Genomic DNA, 18,145 nt, shown 5'->3' with positions numbered 1-18,145 from the left:
TTGCCTTTCCTTTTGAAATTGGCATGCCAGCCAGCCAACAGGTAAAGTATGTGGGGCCAGGGGAGAGAGCCAGGGGGAAGTATGGCTCAGAGTAATTGGCATAGTCTTGGATGGGAAGGAGTACTGGCTTTGGTCCTCTACCCTGTCCCCAGTAGTGTTTCTGTTTTGGCAGTTAATAATTATTGGATAAAGTGGAGAGACAGCAGTGGGATAGCTTCTGCTCCATTGATGTCCCACTGAAGTCCTGTGGAGCAGGAGGCAGAACCCAGGACCTCTGCCTTCTGGAAAAATGCTCCAGTCACTCTGTTGATGTAGAAGGCAGGGCAGGGTGATATCTTGGAGACCATCTTATTCAGAAATGTACAAGCTTTCTAAGGCAATAGCATACTTCTTTAGATGTTAGGAAGGGCATCTGATGAAGTAGGCTGTTGCCTACAAAAGTTTATGTATTTCTGAATGTTCATCTCTAAGGTCCCACTGTGCCCTGCTTTCTGCCTGGATTCAGACTAACCAACTAACAATCTCTCTCTGTTGGTTATCGTTCCTCCCCCCACCGAGAGGTTTTCTTTTTCCTGAGTAGGAATTTTGTTCTCGTTCAGCATACTTGAATTGTTTTCTCTTTATCCATCTGTACTCAAGACACAGAAGCTAATGTTCTGTTAAATCACATTTAAAAAATTTAAATACATTTTTCTTTTAAAAATAATCATATTTAAACATAATATAAAATTATGTTAAATCTGTATTGAAGCCTAATCTTATTATACTCTACAATTTTTTAAAACTAAAAATATTTAGGCAGCACATATAGGGGCAACTTTCCCTGGTTTATGTGCTTTCATTTAGGGACCTACCTAATTTATGGTGGCTGCCCACTGATTTCACAGACAGAACGTGGCCCTGCCCATCACCACTGATTGGCTATGAGGGCTGTCTATTATGCAGCCCCATCCTTTGCTGCCAATTGATGGAGAGGGGCAGGAGCACATGCCAAGCAACCCTCACATCAGCAGTGAAGGTGAGGGTGGCAGCCATCTTGCTGGCAGCCCTTCGAGTGTGCAGCTACCCCTTTCCCACCTGGGTGAGCTGCTGCACCACCCTGATGATGGCAGACTCTCTTCGGGGAGCCAGAATTTTATTTTCTGTAAGCCTCCCTGCTCCCCTGTGCAGATTTCACGGGCATTGCCCAGTTTTTGAAGAATTCAAGAAATTCACAAAATCGCAAATTTGGTAGGTCCCTACTTATATTGTGCTACTGTTGCAAAAAATGCCGGTAAGATACAGGGATGTATTAATGGGACTATTGCAGTCAAGTCCTAGGAAGTTATTCCTTCTCTGTTTAGCACTTTCGTGGCTTCACCTGTGTCCAGTTTTGGGCACTGCACTTCAAGAAAGACATGGGCAAATTGGAAAGAGAAACAAAAGAGCAACAACAACATAGAGATATACAAGGAAAGGTTGAAATAATTGGGTTTACTTCAGGAGGGATGAGACCAGCATCGAGAGGGTCCAGAGGAGGGCCACTCACATGATCAAGCGGCAGCAAGGCAGGTGTTATGAGGAGAGGCTAAGGGACCTGAACCTGTTTAGCCTCCACAAGAGAAGGCTGAGAGGGGATCTAGTGACTGTATATAAACTTACCAGGGTGGACCAGAGGGGGGGGATTGGGTGAGACCCTGTTCACCCGAGCACCTCCTGGAGTAACAAGGAGCAATGCCCGTAAGTTGATTGAGAGTAGGTGCAGGCTAGACATCAGGAGGCACTGCTTCACGGTCAGGGCAGCCAGGGTCTGGAACCAGCTTCCAAGGGAAGTGATGATGGCTCCTACCTTAGGGGTCTTTAAAAGGAGGCTTGATAACTACCTAGCTGGTGTAATTTTAGCTTAAACTTAGTAGGGGTCATAAGAGCCCTGTATTCATTCCTGCCCAGGGCGGAGGGTCAGACTAGTTGATCTATTCAGGTCCCCTCCGACCCTACTTGTATGAAACTATCAAACTACTTAATGTGGAAGAGAAGACTGAGGGGTGATTTGGTAACAGTCTTCAAATACAAAAAGGGTTGCTTATAAAAAAGGATGATGGTAGACCTGTCTCTGTGTCCACAGTGGACAGGGGAAGATATGATGATTTTTAAATTGTAACCGAAGAAATTTAGGTTCAATATTAGGAAGCACTGGCTCACTTAGGGTTTTTAAGCACTGGAACAGACTATCTAGAGAGGTTATGAAATCTCCATCTTTGAAGGTTTTTAAGTGCTTATTAAAAAAGCATTTTGTTAGGAAAACAGGCAGGGATTTCTGCCTAAAACAAGAATTGGACAATGCGACCTCCTGAGGTCCCTTCCAGCCACATTTTTTTGCCTAGGACTCTTTAATCCTTTTCCATACCCAGTTGTGCTTGTATATCATCTTCCCATGTCTATAATTGCAAATTAAATGTTTTAATAGTTGCCAACCAGTGAGAACTGATCTTCAAAAAGTATCAATGCAAATCAGGATTAAAGTTCATTATTTAAATACATATTTCCTTCTTGTTGACGTTTTAAAACTCATTCTTGACATTGATTATTTAAATCACTTTGGTATACATTGTTCAACCTCTCTGCTTTCAGCCCTCTCTTTGTGCTATGTGGATTCAGTGATTTTTTTGTTTTAAACATTGACTATATTTGACTTCCTTGCTTCTTGTTCATCTGCCCCTCTAACCCTTGGTTTTGGTGTTTCTCTGTATTGAAGTCACCAAGCTGTTATAATTCCATATTTTCTTATAATAACTGAAGTGGTTGAAGAACTTACGCTATTTCTAAAGGTTTGTGGTTTAGGTGAGGATTGATGGAGCTGAATCAAGGTGAATGAAATGGTACAGGGAGTAGAAGGAGTGGTAGAGATTTGTGTCCCCAGCTGCAGTCCTCACCTTGCATTATATAAGCTCTCAGTCTGAGTGTATTGGATCCTTACATTTTTGCTGAAGATTTTTTTAAGGGTTTCCTAATTTGAATGTGATAAAAAGTGTGTAATCTTTCCTTGTGATTTTTACCACAGTTATCTATCCCTTTCTCACATCCAGATTGTTGCCGTGGGCTCTATATGGGGGCTACACAACACCTGAAAATTGCAGTTAGTGCAGACTAGAACTGCATTTTTATTAAATACCTCTTCCTGTAGAGAGAGATGTTGCACCTGTGCTCTGACAGTTGCTGTAGCTGTCAACTGACTTTCTGATTTTTCAGTGATATTGTTGTTTTTTGACCAACAAAAATGTAGATTTGAAACCTGCCTACCTTGGACAAATTCTACCCTTATACTATTCTGTGAGTACGTGCTAGTCTTATGTGCTCAGCTGCTAGCAGTTGGCCATATCTCTACGCAGTGTTTGTGGGTGAAGCCCTGCTAGCATAGATGTTCTATTTTGGACCTGATTTCTGTTCTGCTTTTTAGCCAGAACTTGGAATTGGTGCTACAAGGCACTGATTGGGCGTGGGCCAACCTTTTCTTTCAGGTTTTTTATGGGGTATGATGTTGAAGGTTTTCAGAGAGGTTTGGGAGTAAAAGTTAAGAGGAGAGTCTGTTATTAGCATTGTCTGGCTCTAGGGGTGTACTGATGAAGATTTTTGGGGTCGATACTGACAGCTGAATTTTAAGGTGGTATATTGACCGATACCAATCCGATTTCTGATAAAGCTGCTTCCAACTGGTAAGTCTGCAGTGGTGGAAGGAGTGTGGGGGGGCAGATCAAGGCCCGTGCAGTGAGGGAGGGAGTGAGGCTGGGGCTCAGGTAGGCACTGCCCAGCTGGGGTGAGGCAGGGTGTGGGATGAAGCTGTGGCTCATCTGGGAGGTGTGAGGGGGCAGCTCTCATTGCTGCACACACCCTGGGAGGGGGGGGTGGTGCCTTGGATCTGTGCAGGGCATGGGCAGGGTGGGCTGTAGCTGCAGTCTGGGGCTGGCACCGAGGCGTCGCCAGGCAGGTGGCAACAGCACTGGGAGGTGGCTGCAGCCACCCCAAAAATCACCATATCCAGCTCCACTCTGTCCTCACCATGGGGGCATTGATCTGCCCCCCCACGCCCCTCCCTTGCCATCACAAGAGATTTACCTGCTGCGCACAGTTCTCCATGCTGCTGGCTGTGCTTCTCACTGCCTACGTGTTGTGCTGTGGCTGCGCGCATGCATGGGCCGTTTATCAGCCAAATTATTGACCATATCAGGCCAATTTCCAATATAGGTTATTTTCTTTGTATCGGTGCTGATCCGATATCGGACTGATGTATTGGTGCACCTCTAGCTGGCTCAGCTCTTTTGTTTTCTTTAGTTTTTGGGTACAAGCTAAAAGACTGACTAGAACATTTTGCATTAAGTAAATAATAAAATCAAAATTCATGTTTTGGTTATCTCTTATCAGATGCTTGTCTCTGGCTTCCCCCATCTTGCCTCTTCATCCTTTGACATCTCTCTGACATGCTCCAAATTCTTTCAGTTTGTCTTTTTTCCTCATCAGATTCTTCTTGATCTTTTAAAACTTGTGTAATCTTGTTCTTCCTACATCTTTACTCATGTTCTATTTCTTCTTCCTTTCCAAAGTCTGGCTTTAGCTCAGGGATGTCAGACTTACCTTATACCCTGGGTTGGATTTGGACCACAGGGCCCCTTGAAGGCCTGATGCAGCCTGGGGCATGCAGCGGCAGCAACCCCAATTCTGGAACGGGATGCAGTGGCTGCAGCAGCTCCAGTATGGGGCAGCTCTGGCCCCTGCCATGTGCTCCATGCTGAAGCTGGAGCTGTCACTGCTGCCACATGTCCCATCTGTGGCAGTAACTCTGGGTCTGGCTTTGCCATGGGACACATGGCAGCTCTAATCATCTCCAATTTTTTTAACCTCTCCTCACTCTTCAGAAACAGTGTGAATCTGTTAGAGAGGAAAGTGTTAACAACTTGTTAAGGCAAAAAAGGTGTTTATGAAAACTTAGTAACAAAGGTAGGGCTACATCAGTGGCAAAAGGATGACGTGATTGGAGAGTGACTATATTAGCCCTCACTTGCCCTACTGCCCATGATTCCTTGTCCACTGGGGCCTAATGGCCCTGGATTCTGTGTTGGGCTGTTTGTCCCTGCCGACACCGTCCTTCTCCCCAACTTCTAGTTGCCTGCCTCAGACAGTGTGGCTCCATGGGTCAGATCTGCCCAGTGGCTTCTGTACTTTTGACACCCCTGCTTTAGCTATTGTTTCATCCTGGTGTTTACACACTTCTTCCTAAAGTCCTTTCTGTCAACCTGGAGACACCATTGGATTCTTGTTCACGTGGTTACTTCATGTTTGAACTCTGTAGCCTTCCCAAAGTGGTGTCGTGTCTTTTTAATATAAGCTTTTCAGGGCAGACACTTTTCATATTTTGTGCTTTGTACTATACTCATTAGCAGCATAATAAAAATGGCACTGGTAAAAGAATTTATTTACTTATAGTTACTGAATGTATTTATAGTATGGAATGTTATAAACTTGTATATATTTTTTTTTAAACAGGCAAAAAATATACAAATTGGAAAACCTAGTACAGATGAGTTCATCTGACTTCAGTAAGTTTTAGATACTCACTTCTCTCTTGGGGTGGATTGATGGGCATACAGCCTTGACCACTATGGGGTCTTGATTCTTAATTGGAGCATTTGTGCACTACTTCACTACAAACAACGTGTTTTAGCAAAATGCTGTAATGACTTATTATCTCTGGCACTATGCCTACATTCCTGATGCGGTTGACTAAGGTTAGTGGGAAGGTCTGTTACCTTTACCAGTAACAGTTAAGCATCTGCTTTAACTGCATGTTGATTATGTAGCAAATATACAGGGTGAAATTGTAGCCTCATTGAAGTCAATGGGAATTTTGTCATCGACTTCACTGGGGCCAGAGGCTACTTGTAATTCATGATTTTGTGAACCATTCATTCTTTTAATTAACTGTAAAAAAAAAAAAAGTTAATTCAGAGTTCAGAATGATTATTCTAGTAATAATGTTTTAAAATATTCTTCTGCCTTACCTTTCAAACAAGTTGGCTTATATTTGCTTACTTTATAAGTTACTTACAGACTTCATTTGTCTTTCCAACAGAATCGATGAAATGGGGGCACTACAAAATAGCTTGTTTGAATAAAATACTAAGGGATGGGAAGCAGTATCTTTGTGAAGGATTATTGCAATTTTGGACTTATTTTTAGTCTGGAAAGATAATTACTTCAGTAAATGGAGAAGCCCAGTAATTGCTCAGAAATGCACTGTCTATAGAGTCTTGATGTTATCAGTAAATAGGTATTGTTATGAAGATAGAAATAAACACTTGCCAGTAGCATAACTGAGTAGGGCACAAGCCCTAGGCACTGCCTAAAGGGGGTGCTGGAATGGAGGCAAGAAGCGCCTGGCCCCCCTCGCGGCCCCCTGCACTGTGTATCTTTCCTGAAGAGGCTCTGGTAGCCAGCACAGAAGAGTTGGTGGGGAGGGAAGAGGTGGGAGGGCTGGATGGGTTCCATTGTGGCCAAGCACCAGAGGGTTAACTCTCTTGTTTCTTTTTTTTTTGTTTTTTGCATTTACTCTTTTAAGAGCAGTAGTTTGCACCCAAGTTTGCAGTTACACCTCTGATCCTTGGGATTTTTGTTGGAGGTTGTCAAACCCATATTCTCTTTATTTGATGGTCCAAGTAAACAACTATTTCAAGTTTTAGTAGAGTCTAGGTGTGAGCAAGTTCTGTTAAGTTTGTCTAATTTCAAGGGTTTTTTGACTGTATCATAAACCTCTAGTTTTAGTTTATTTGTAATATTTAAAGTCTCAGTCTGACCTAAATGTTGTGGTATCAGTTTGGATGCCATGGTGCTACTATGCCACCATTTCTGTTTCAGTTGAACGCCCAGGCAAACATTACGTTTACCGTGTGCATTATGCACATACCACATGACAAATCATAACATGCCAACAGGCCACATCATAAAATTCTTTCACCATGAAGACATCTTTTCAGTTTCCTTGAAGTAACTTTCTTGGCTGATCCTCCATTTTTATCGAGAATAAACTAAAACATCTGGTATGTTTATTATTTATCAAGTTATATTTGAATATAACAAGTGACAAATATAGTGTTTGCCAGGAGTCAGAGTAACACACACCCCTTCTAATTTAACCAAATCCAATCTTACCTTAGCCCTCTCTGCCTGTGAAAAAGGGCTTAGTCACTTCATGGACTAGCCAATACAGTTCTTTCTTTTATATTCTGGTTTACTTCCTTTATTCATGTAACAAATGCATGTAGGGATGTTTCTGTAGTTAAAATAGCAATGCTGTATTTGCAAAAGACCTAAATATGACCCATGCCTGGAGATGCAAACAATCTGTGTAGCAGACACAGAAATCAACAACGATCTTCAGTGAAGTAGAAGTATTGCCATCAGAACAAAATCATAAGTGGAGAAAAGCTCCAGTAAAACCATTTTGGAAAAACGGAAAGGTTGTAGCATCAAATTTTGTAACTAGGCTGGTCTGTTGGCTAGGTTATATGTAGGGGGTCTACTCAAATCATGGGGCTGACCAGGTCTTATTGCTGCTGAGCCTCACCATTTGCCACTGATTGGCTGCATGACAGATAGGCTTCTCGGCAAATCAGCAATGGGCTGCAAGGATTCAGTGGCCATAAGGACTACCTCTGGGGAGCCAGCATCTTATTTTTAATAAGGTGGGGTTTTTTGTGGATTTTGCAAGCATTGCCCAGCTTTGCAGGCAATACCAGAATTCACAATTTCTGCAAAATGTGCAAAGTTGCAATTTGAGTAGGTCCCTGGTTATACATCTTGGATGTAGATAGTTCAAGTTCAGTTTTTTACTGTGCTGCAGACTTGCTATGTAATTTGGCCAACTTGCCTAATCAGTCTCAGTTTTCCATGAGTAAAATGAGCATAACTATGTTTCTCTTTCTTTCTCATAATACATGGATACATACTTTACAAATTATGCTCAAATACTATAGTGAGGAAAGTGATACTGATGCTTTAAGCAGGCTGTGACCACTAAAAATAGATTCACAGAAACAATTGAAAATAGGTTGGGAGGGGTCTTCAGAGATCTTCTTGTTCAACCACCTACCTGAGGCAGGATCTTCCCTATCCAGACCATCCTATGCAAATGCATTACCTAACCTATCAGCAAAACTAAACAATCAACTCTGATATAACCACAAGACATGACACCCTAACCTGCCACAGGTAAATTAGTGGACCACAATGGCCAACATCCTGCTGTTGCAAAAGTTGTTTAAAATGCTCACAAGAGACTGCAGGAAGAGGGCTGCACCCCCCTGCTCCAGCCCCACTTTTCTCTCTCTGTAGACAATAAGGTGAGAACAAGTGGCTTGAAGTTGCAGCAAAATAGGTTTAGATTGGAATGGGGGGGGCTGTCCCTCTTTCTGGCTGCCCTTCAATATTTAAAGTCTGCTGTCATATCCCCTATTAAGCGCTTTTGCCCCAAGCTGAACATGCATAGCTCCTTCAGCCTGACCTTGTATGATTTGCCTTCCAAGCCCTTTTTCGTCCTTGTTGCTAGCCTCTGGACCCTCTCTGACTTCATATCCTTTTTAAAATATGGAGCCCAAAACTGCACACTATACTTGAGGAGGACCAACCAGTGCCAGATAGAGAGGTAGTATCTCTATTGTCTTGCACCTCATACTCCTGTTGATACATCCCAAAACTGCATTTGTCTTTTGTACGGCTACATCACGCTGCAGCCTTATAGTGAACCTGTGTTCCACCAAGACTCCCAGGTCCTTTTCCATAGTGCTGCCATCCAGCCAGGTGTCACCCATTTTGTATTTGTATTTTTGTTTACTCTTCCCAAGGTATAGTACCTGGCATTTGTCAGCACTGAACTTCATCATGTTAAGTCCAGCCCAGCTTTTCAGTCTGTCAAGATCCTTCTGAATTGTGCTCCTGTCCACCCCCAGTGTGTTCAGAGTCCTTTCCAGTTTCATATGGTCTACAAACTTGCTCAAGAATCTCTCTATTCCAATGTCCAGATCATTCATAAATATGTTGAATAGCACTGGGTCCAAGAGAGATCCCTGTGGGATTCCACTTGGAACCACCTGCCATTCTGACATGGATCCATTTACAATTACCCTTTGTTTGCAGCTATTAAGCCAGTTTTCTCTCCACCTTCTAACAGTTTTGCCTAGCCCACATTTTCTCAATTTGCTTATGAGAAAATCATGTGGGACTTCATTTTTCCCCTCAGTGTGAATGAGTCTTGCTAGACTAAACACTACCTTTTTCTATATTTAACTGGACATTGACTTGTGGCCATTTGTAGGAAGGATATTCAGTGGGGAAAATTATAATATAAAGTTTTGTTTACAGTTAAGCTAATTGCTCACAGAATTTACATTACTTTTATTACTCTAGTGAGCATAAGTAATTACAAAGATTTCTTTTGAAAAAATAACTTGGGTTGGAATTATTATTTTGCATTTATTTTAAGGTCATGCTGCAAATTTGCATTCTGAAGCAGACAACCTCAGGCATCAGTGCACTGAATTTTTGCAGTATGTAAAGGTTTTCATCTTTAGGTAAGTTGCCAAGCACAAATTGAGTTACTAGCTTATTTTGTGTTTTAATTCTGTAACCATCCCTTATTCATTCTCTAATGATGTGTTGATGGTACCGATGATGTATTGGTTCATTCAGGTTCCTGGAACCACCAAAAGCAGAGGATGATGGGCTACTACATCCATATGAAGAACTGGAAGCCCAGCTGCCTTCAATGCTGGTTGATGAGCTTCATGCCTTAACTTTGCATATTGGACACTTACATGAACTCCACTGTAGTATCCTGGGCACATTTACTATTCAACCTCCAGCAAAGGTTTGGTTGTTTTTGTGCCTTATTATGTATCACATAGCAGTCCAGTTGTAACTTTTATAGGTTATTGAAAAATAAAAATTTGCTTGATTTCAGAAATGAACCTAATTCTTGTTAATTTTTTTTAGTGCCAAACACATTTTTTACTTCATATGCACTAGACCATGTATTAGACTTCATATGTATTATACATATTTACTTCATATGTTGTAGGGTTTTCCCCTACAACATTTCCCTTATGCAGTCTGTATTTGCACTATGCAAGCGATTATAGAATAATAATTCAAGGTGAATAAGCAGTCTTGATCAAACACCCTGTCACAGTGTTACTTATTTTTTTAAAAATTCTCTGTGTTTATCCATGAGGATAGTAAGCTTTCAAATAGATGAGGCATGTCTACAAAGATGTATTCTAAAAATTGCTTGAACATATAAAGAGATCATTTTTTTTGTAGGTGAAAACTGTAATAACTTTTTATTTTCACACCTACACCATTTAATATGCTAAAGCATGCACCTGTAGATTTTAATATGTGGTATGGAATCTTCTCATGCTTGTAGATCTGTGAATCATTACCAGGAAGAATGACCTATTAAGAAATGACTTATGTTCTTGCCATTCGCTTTTTGAGATAAGGGTTTTATCCAAGGAGAAAATGTTCTGAATTCACATTATTTGAGCAGTTAGCAATTCTATATTCTCAACTAAATTGTGTCCTGGGAAGGAAGGATAATTGGTGATGCTTTACCTGTTGACTTTTGAGTTAAGATGCTGTAGTGAATTAGGATGCAGTTTAAATTAAAGAATTTATGAACTTGTTCTAAGAAAGAAATAATTGTTCTGGGAAAAGCATTTTCTTTTTCACATTGGAATGCAGCAGTTAGTTTGATAAATATGTTGGTGGGGCTTTCACATGGGAATGGGGGCCTGCCATTCCACATTTCTGAGTAAAGAATCCTGACCTTACTAAGCAATGTTACATAGAAAAAACATGATTGTCTTTTATCACAGCTATTTCCCCCATCATGGCATTTACTCCATCTCTACTTGGATATCCATTGGCAAGTACTGGAAATTCTTCATGTCCTAGGCAAGAAGATGCCAGGTGAGTCTACATTTTGCAGTGCGATTAATTTCTTATTCTCCTTCTGGATTACTTACATTTTTGATCTGAAGCTATCCAAATTATTTTACTTTTCTTGAGGCTGTGGGAGTTGGGTCTATATTAAGTTGCTTTTATTTTTTGTTTGTTGAAATTAGAGCTTAATACTGGCTAAAATTTAAATACGACGAAGCCAGTTTTTCAGATTTTTCCACATGCTTGGCCAGTTCACATCAATCTTGATCTGTTAACTAACTATTGATCCTGTCCTAGTGAAGCTTCACCATTAAATCAGAATACAGGTTTGCGCTATCTGAAGTAGATTGAGATTGTCAGATTAATTTGTACTTAACACTTACAGCAAGTTGAAGTTTTAATTGTTATTAAAAAAATGTTAAGAATACCTTTGCAGAGATTCTAAGGTGCATTATGGCACATGGTCTTGATGTGAATTATGCAGAAAAGCTATCCAAGCATAGCTGGTACTGATTTGAAAAAACTGGCTAAGGCTTAAGATGCCTTGATTCTCTGGTTTGAAGACCTTATCTCCAAAAGAAAAAACTTTCCTACTGGTTCTAGGCATCTAACTTTGCTTCTATTACTAGACTTCCTAGGGAAAATTTTTTAGAGTGATTTCAAATAGAAATCCACATTATAAACCACAAACGACCACTAAGGAGATATTGAGGAGGGGAAAAAAAGAGATTGTAGCCAAAGGAGTTATGAAAATATAGTGAGAAAAGGGCAAACCAATAATATATATATATATATATATATATATATATATATATATATATATATATATATATATATATATATAATTTTAAAAATGGCTTTAAAGGGCAAAGAACAGATTTATACGATTAAGCTGTTTATGATAGCAACTAAATTAAAAAACAAAAGGTCATGGGATTCAGCTGAGGAGGTCAACTCCAAAGCAATTCAGCTTACTAGAGAAGAATTGTTAAAATACAGAAGAGGGCAGTATGAGTTGCCTAGTTGCAGATTATTTATGAACTGTTCATCTTTATGCTAGTTAAAATAAAATCAGAAAATATGTTGCAATTTTTTATTTCTTTCTGTAGTCATTATGGCGCACTTCACTGAAATACACAGAATAACTGAGTTACAACAATTGCAGTAATATAAATAATTAGGGGCTACAGAGTTACCGTAGTTGATTGGCACCTGGATCTGAGCCTAAATGTCAGTGGTATCGCAGCAAAGCTCTGTTTATGAGCCTGTGCTTTACAATTCTGCCACAGTCCATTGTGGGAGAACTGGTTTGTTCCTTGTGGAAGAATTGTGGGAAGGCCTTTGGTGGCATTGGCAGCCAAATGATAGCAAAGGTAGTCGGTATACCCTGACAGCAAGGTAGTCGGTTTCCATCTAAAACTGAAGGACAGCTCAGGCTTTAACTCATAACCAACCATGGGTTCAAATTACAACTAAACATGTACTCTAGGATTTTGTGTGGATGGTTGGGGATTTGGGCAAAAACACACATAAGTACACAGACTGAAACTACAGTGTACACATAATCTGAAAGCTAGCTCTTGTTTTTACCATTATAGGATTGGAGTGAAGGAGGCCAACAAAACTTTTAGTTAAGAAGTGTTGGTACAGATGTAAAAAGGTATATTTGTCAAGAATTATAGCAGTGATTTGTTTTCAACTGTTTTAGACTCAAGGTGCCCTTCCATAATTTTTTCTGAAGTTAGTGGCATCCCATTTCAAAAACTAATTTCACTTGGTTGTTTTTGACTATGGAAAAATAATAGAGCAGGGGTAGACAGCCTCTGGCACAGGTGCCATAATGTGGCACATGAAGGCATTTTGCATTTTACTTGCTGCACTGCCACAAGGATCGGGCCCCTTGCAGCTCCCCTGCCATCTGCCCTTGGCATGCCAACATTTTACAGGTCGAGGTTGCAGATGTTTTTGGCACTCTGCCCAAAAATATTGCTGACCCCTATAATAGAGTAATTTCTTTTTGCAAAGAACTCGGAAAGACTAGCAGGTCAGAATGTTTTTGACATTATGGATTTCTACTTGAATCCATAGTGTGTCATATGTTGGTGTTTGTACACCTAAGACTGCTAATATTTTGTGTGGTAACAAGAGATCTTTTTAAGGGTGCTGCAAAATATTAGCAGTCTTAGGTTTGCAAACACATACATGCGACTCAGAAGAGATTTTGAATGGGAATCCATAATGTCAAAAATGTCATTAAGGATTCAGTATTTTAAAAGCATACTTATTTTATTTACAGGACCCATAACATTTAGACTTGAACTGAGAGAAATCTCCTTGTTGAGAGAGTGTCAGCTTTTTGAGAACTCTTTCCAGAATGGTGGTAATACTTATACAGTATGAACGAAGTTCAAGATTCTGTACAGAGAGTTTGAATGACCAAGTCCTATCTTCTAAAGAGCTTATGAGTTTTTAATGTAGACAGAGAGACTGTATAAAGAGAGACTGTAGTAAGGGAGGTGATTAAAAAGTAGTGTGGTTTAGTGAAGTTGAACATCCATCATAGCTTTGTTGAGACTTAACAGTTTTTAAGTAACTGGATTTTTGTTTGGGGGAATTCTGAATGTTTGGTTTCCTCAAATTAATGTTGCTAAGAATAGCATTAGAACTCCCTGAGGAAGCAATTGGAGATCTTTGGGCTTTTAGTACTTGAACAATATTATTTATCAACCAGATTCTGGTTTGCAATCTAATAATCTTCATAATATCAGATTTATGTTTTAACATGGGGCTGGGGTGGGGCAGAAGCTAAGGTGCACTGTTGACAGCTCAGAGGTTGCAAGTTTGAGGCCATTGCAGAAGCGCTCATGGCCCAGCCCTTTCAGATTCTAAATGAATCTGTGAATTCTGTTAAGTACCTTGTCGCAAGAACAGGAGAAGGAAGGAAGGGTGATTTAAAATTCAGTAGACAGCCATTATACAGCTGCACATTTGACTGGATCTTGTATCCTTTATGCCTTGTATTCTGTCTCTTCCCTTCTCTCCCACAAGTATCTTAAGTGATATCCTTGCTCTGTTGATTTGTATGGTAGTTTCATTACTGCCTTCAGTGGGACAGGATTTCACTTCTCACTTTCAAGAACAAAGTATGGGCCCAATTCTTCAAGTACTCTGTTACATTGATTTAAGATGTATGGCTTGTGAGATGAGACATTGAGGCATAATAGATCACAGTACCCTCTTTTTTTCTCTGTGACTGCTTCCAAGTGCTGTCATTGTCATGTGGTCACATCAACCTTTTTATCAAAATACAAGGATTGTATCTTCATTCGAATAATAGAATTGTTTGTAGTCATTTTGTACGTCTAAACATTTAGCAATTTTAAAACTCCCCATTTATACATTGTACTGAAAGGAATTTGCAGATGAAGAAATCTTTTACTCTGTCAGTGCAGTCATTAAGATTGTGCTTGTGAACTAGATGTAAAATTCCAACCGCTGTTTTGTCAAACTGTTGTAATAGTGATGGCGAAACAACTTCTTGAAGAGTTTGCTTTTTAAACAAAAAAAATAAAATCTGTATTGACCCAAGTAATGTTACTAAACATTGTTATCTTTCTCTATATCCATAGAAGCAAGCTCCTCCTATGAGTAGTTCTCATATATATCACTTTCTTTTAGGGCAAATAGTGTATGCTCACCAGTTTGGAAACCAAACAGAAGGAAGTTTTACTTCTACTAGTTTATTTGATGCACACTGTGTAAACCTCATCTGTGATCTGATAAGCATGTCCATCAACAAGTATACAAAGGTATTTTTTTTTATTTATTTTGTATGTGGAAACAGCTGAAAACCCCAATCAGAGGGCCATAGTGTGTCAGGTCTGTACTAGGGCAGGAAAACACGATCCCTTGTATGACTTGTTTTAATTTTGCTCTTGATTTAATATCCTCAAGTTTTAAAAAGTGTTATTTGTTACGAGTTTATATTATGTTGCATTTATTCATGACCATCTGGCAGCTGAATTAGAGAATAATTTAGAAATACATTGTGTACGGAGATGAAGTGTGCGCCACATTTTATAATTTCTGTGTGCTGGGTTTCATGCCAAACATGGAACAGTCTTAGTGTTTTTAGAGCGATAGATATAGAAAATGTCTTTCCAAATTCTCTGAATGGGAACAAAAGGCGATTGACTATAATCTTGGCAGTTTATATAGAATGCTACATTAAAGTTCATATTTACACTGCTCCTGTTTTTAACAGCCTCATCTTTTCTATTCAGCACATTTACATTTTTCAAGGTAAATGTCACTGTAATTTTTTTGGGTTTTTTTCATATATTGGCTGCCCTAATGCTCCTTCCTCCAGCAGTTGAAAACTAGGAAATCTAATAGTTCTTTTATAACACCCAGGTAGCCAATAAAATAACTTTATATTCTTTTTTGAGTGTGTATCAGTAAGACTCTTGCTATAAGTTACCACGTGGCTCATGGGTGCAAGATTGCAGGGTTTTGAATAGCAATGCCCATCAGGGCATGCATATGCTCTGTGCCTCTCTGTGCTCCTGTGCAAGTCCATCAAGAATAGATTGATCACAGCTTGCTATCATATCCCTCTTGAGGCAAAACCCTTTCTAGTGCTTGCTAGACCTTACACACACACACAACTTGAGTGGCAGGGTATATACCATCCTAAGTGTCCATTCCACTGCCCATTCCAAACAGAGCTCACTTCCACATCTTATGAAAGCAGGGGAAATCTTGATGTCCTGTAGCATTATAAGCCCAATTTCCTGTGCTAGAACCAGACATTGACTGCTGTGAAGAGGCAACACTATGTTTTCTGAAGGAATTATCAGCATTTCCAAATGAGACAGTGGCACATGCCCTGACAACTTCAAGTTGTTACAAGACCTGGTGAGACTTTGACCTTTGAAATCTTTGAGGTCCCTGAAGAGTCCCATAAGCTCTTTCAAATGAGGTTCAAAACTTGTAAAATAAGAAGCATGGTGATTTATGTTGCAAAGTAACTGTGTAAAATGGGGAAGAAGCAGGGCTTAAAGATGAATGACATAAATGAAGCTTCTGTCCATATAAAATACTTTATAATCTGGGACAGAAGTTAAAATTCTTGCTAGGTGATGTGCTAGACTTATTTTAAATTGCCATAGTTCAGGTTTATATTCACCACTCCATCTTTTACAGATTTTCTTTCCAAGGAAATCTTCAATGATCACCATTGCTTGTGATTTACCCTTAAGTATACACCATTGGATTTCCAAATTCAGAATTGATCTAAATCATAGAAAATTAGGGGTTGGAAGAGACCTCAGGAGGTCATCTAGTCCAACCCCCTGCTCAAAGCTGGGCCACCCCAACTATACATCCCACCCAAGGCTTTGTCTAACTGGGTCTTGAAAACCTCCAAGGGTGGAGATTCTACCAACTCTCTGGGTAACCTGTGTTTTACTAGCCTCCTGGTGAGAGAGTCTTTTTCCTAATATTCAACTTACACTTCTCTTGCTGCAGCATGAGACCATTGCTCCTTGTTCTGTCATCTGTCACCACTGAGAACAGCCTAGCTCCATCCTCTTTGCAACCACTCTTCAGATAATTGAAGACTGCAGTAGCAAGAATGTAATTTCCATGCTAAAAAGACAATAGATTGGGATATGACAGGAAAATAAATCAATCAGTAAAATACTTTGTGTAAGATAAAGTGAAATGGAGACTCCTTTGTTTTAAATCTTATTATATAGTCTTCCACCTAGTGTATTTCTGTCACCCCCGCCCCCCACCTGCTTAACTTTGTCTTTCTGTAAGCAAGACATGAAGACTCAGGTTAATTAACCAAAGACTATAACACCATTTTTGTGACTTCTGCATTTGGCCAGTTGGAACATAGGACCTCAATACAAAGTTACCAAAGTTTTATCTGTATTCTTTGACTGTTTCAAGGTTTTATAAACTTGGATTTGGCAACTTTTGGAGTGGGGGCAATTTTAGATTTTTTTATTTTTATTTTTATTTTTTTACTGCTTCATTTAATTATTTTGTTTCACTGTTCAGAAAGTATAGAACTAAAAGATGGATTACAACAAGACTTTACATTTAGAACATGGTCGAAAGTGATTTTTTTTTTTAATTAAAGAACAGTAATCCAATGACTCTTATGACTTAAAATGTATTCTGTCCTGTATGTTTAAAAACTATAACAGAACTGATTAACACTCTTACACACAGAAAAATATATTACATTAGTATTATGCATAGGTGCTAAGGAAATATGATATTTATTATTGTTATTTTTAAATGACATTGTTTAAAAACTTTTTTGTACATTTCAAGAAACTTCAGATAAACCAATCACCTTCTCTCTTCCCTGCTAGAGAGAATGAATCGCTGTTTACTGTCATTCCTTTTCCTCCATGCTTAGAAACTAATTTTAATTTGATTACATAATATTTGAAACTGGTTCAGCCAGAGCTAAAAATAATGCTTTGTATACTGTGCATGGAGCTAGAAAATGATTCCTTTCTTGTAGGTATAGGAGATTTATTTTAGATTAGTAATAAAAATGATACACTTGCCTCAAAAAAATCCGTTGCAATTGTGGATAAATCTACGAGATTGCAAACAGAGGGAGAAGGGGTAAATATTACTACATAACTTCTCTGCATAAAAAGACCCGGGGGTTACAGTGGATAATAAGCTGAACGTGAGCCATCAGTGTGCCCTTGTTGTGAAGAAGGCTAACAGCATAGTGGGCTGCATTAGTAGGAGCATTGCTAGCAGATCAAGGGAAGTGATTATTCCCCTCTATTCAGCACTAGTGAGGCCACATATGGAGCACTGCCCAGTTTTGGGCCTCCCACTAGAGAATGAATGTGGACAAATTAGAGAGAGTCCAGAAGAGGCAATGAAAATGGTTAGGGAAATGGGGCACATGACTTATGAGGAAAGGCTGATGAAATGGCTTATTTGGCTTGGAGAAGAAAAGACCAAGTGGGCATTTAATAGTTGCCTGAAGGGTGGTTGCAAAGAGGATGGAGCTAGACTGTTCTCAGTGGTGGAAGATGACAGAACAAGGTGCAATGGTCTCAAGTTGCAGCAAAGAAAAACTTTCTCACTAGTGGTTTGGTTAATCAGGTTACCTAGGAAGGTGGTAGTATCTCCA

At 39.6% G+C, this 18,145-nt stretch overlaps 1 protein-coding gene across 2 annotated transcripts in view; it reads left to right on the top strand.

Annotated features, from left to right (window-relative positions):
• Window positions 1–18,145, top strand: part of MMS22L (MMS22 like, DNA repair protein) — a 166,885-nt gene that overhangs the window by 11,625 nt on the left and 137,115 nt on the right. For both annotated transcript variants that reach the window (XM_014611080.3, XM_019486393.2), the window contains exons 4-8: window positions 5,518–5,570; window positions 9,509–9,596; window positions 9,715–9,892; window positions 10,902–10,995; window positions 14,647–14,777. In XM_014611080.3, the coding sequence (XP_014466566.1) occupies window positions 5,518–5,570; window positions 9,509–9,596; window positions 9,715–9,892; window positions 10,902–10,995; window positions 14,647–14,777 (544 nt within the window). The remainder of the gene's footprint in view (window positions 1–5,517; window positions 5,571–9,508; window positions 9,597–9,714; window positions 9,893–10,901; window positions 10,996–14,646; window positions 14,778–18,145) is intronic.

Source organism: Alligator mississippiensis, chromosome 1 (genome assembly GCF_030867095.1).
Source record: "Alligator mississippiensis isolate rAllMis1 chromosome 1, rAllMis1, whole genome shotgun sequence".
Lineage (NCBI taxonomy): Eukaryota > Metazoa > Chordata > Crocodylia > Alligatoridae > Alligator > Alligator mississippiensis.
Note: the sequence above shows the minus strand (reverse complement) of the source record. Positions and strands in the feature narration are given on the sequence as shown.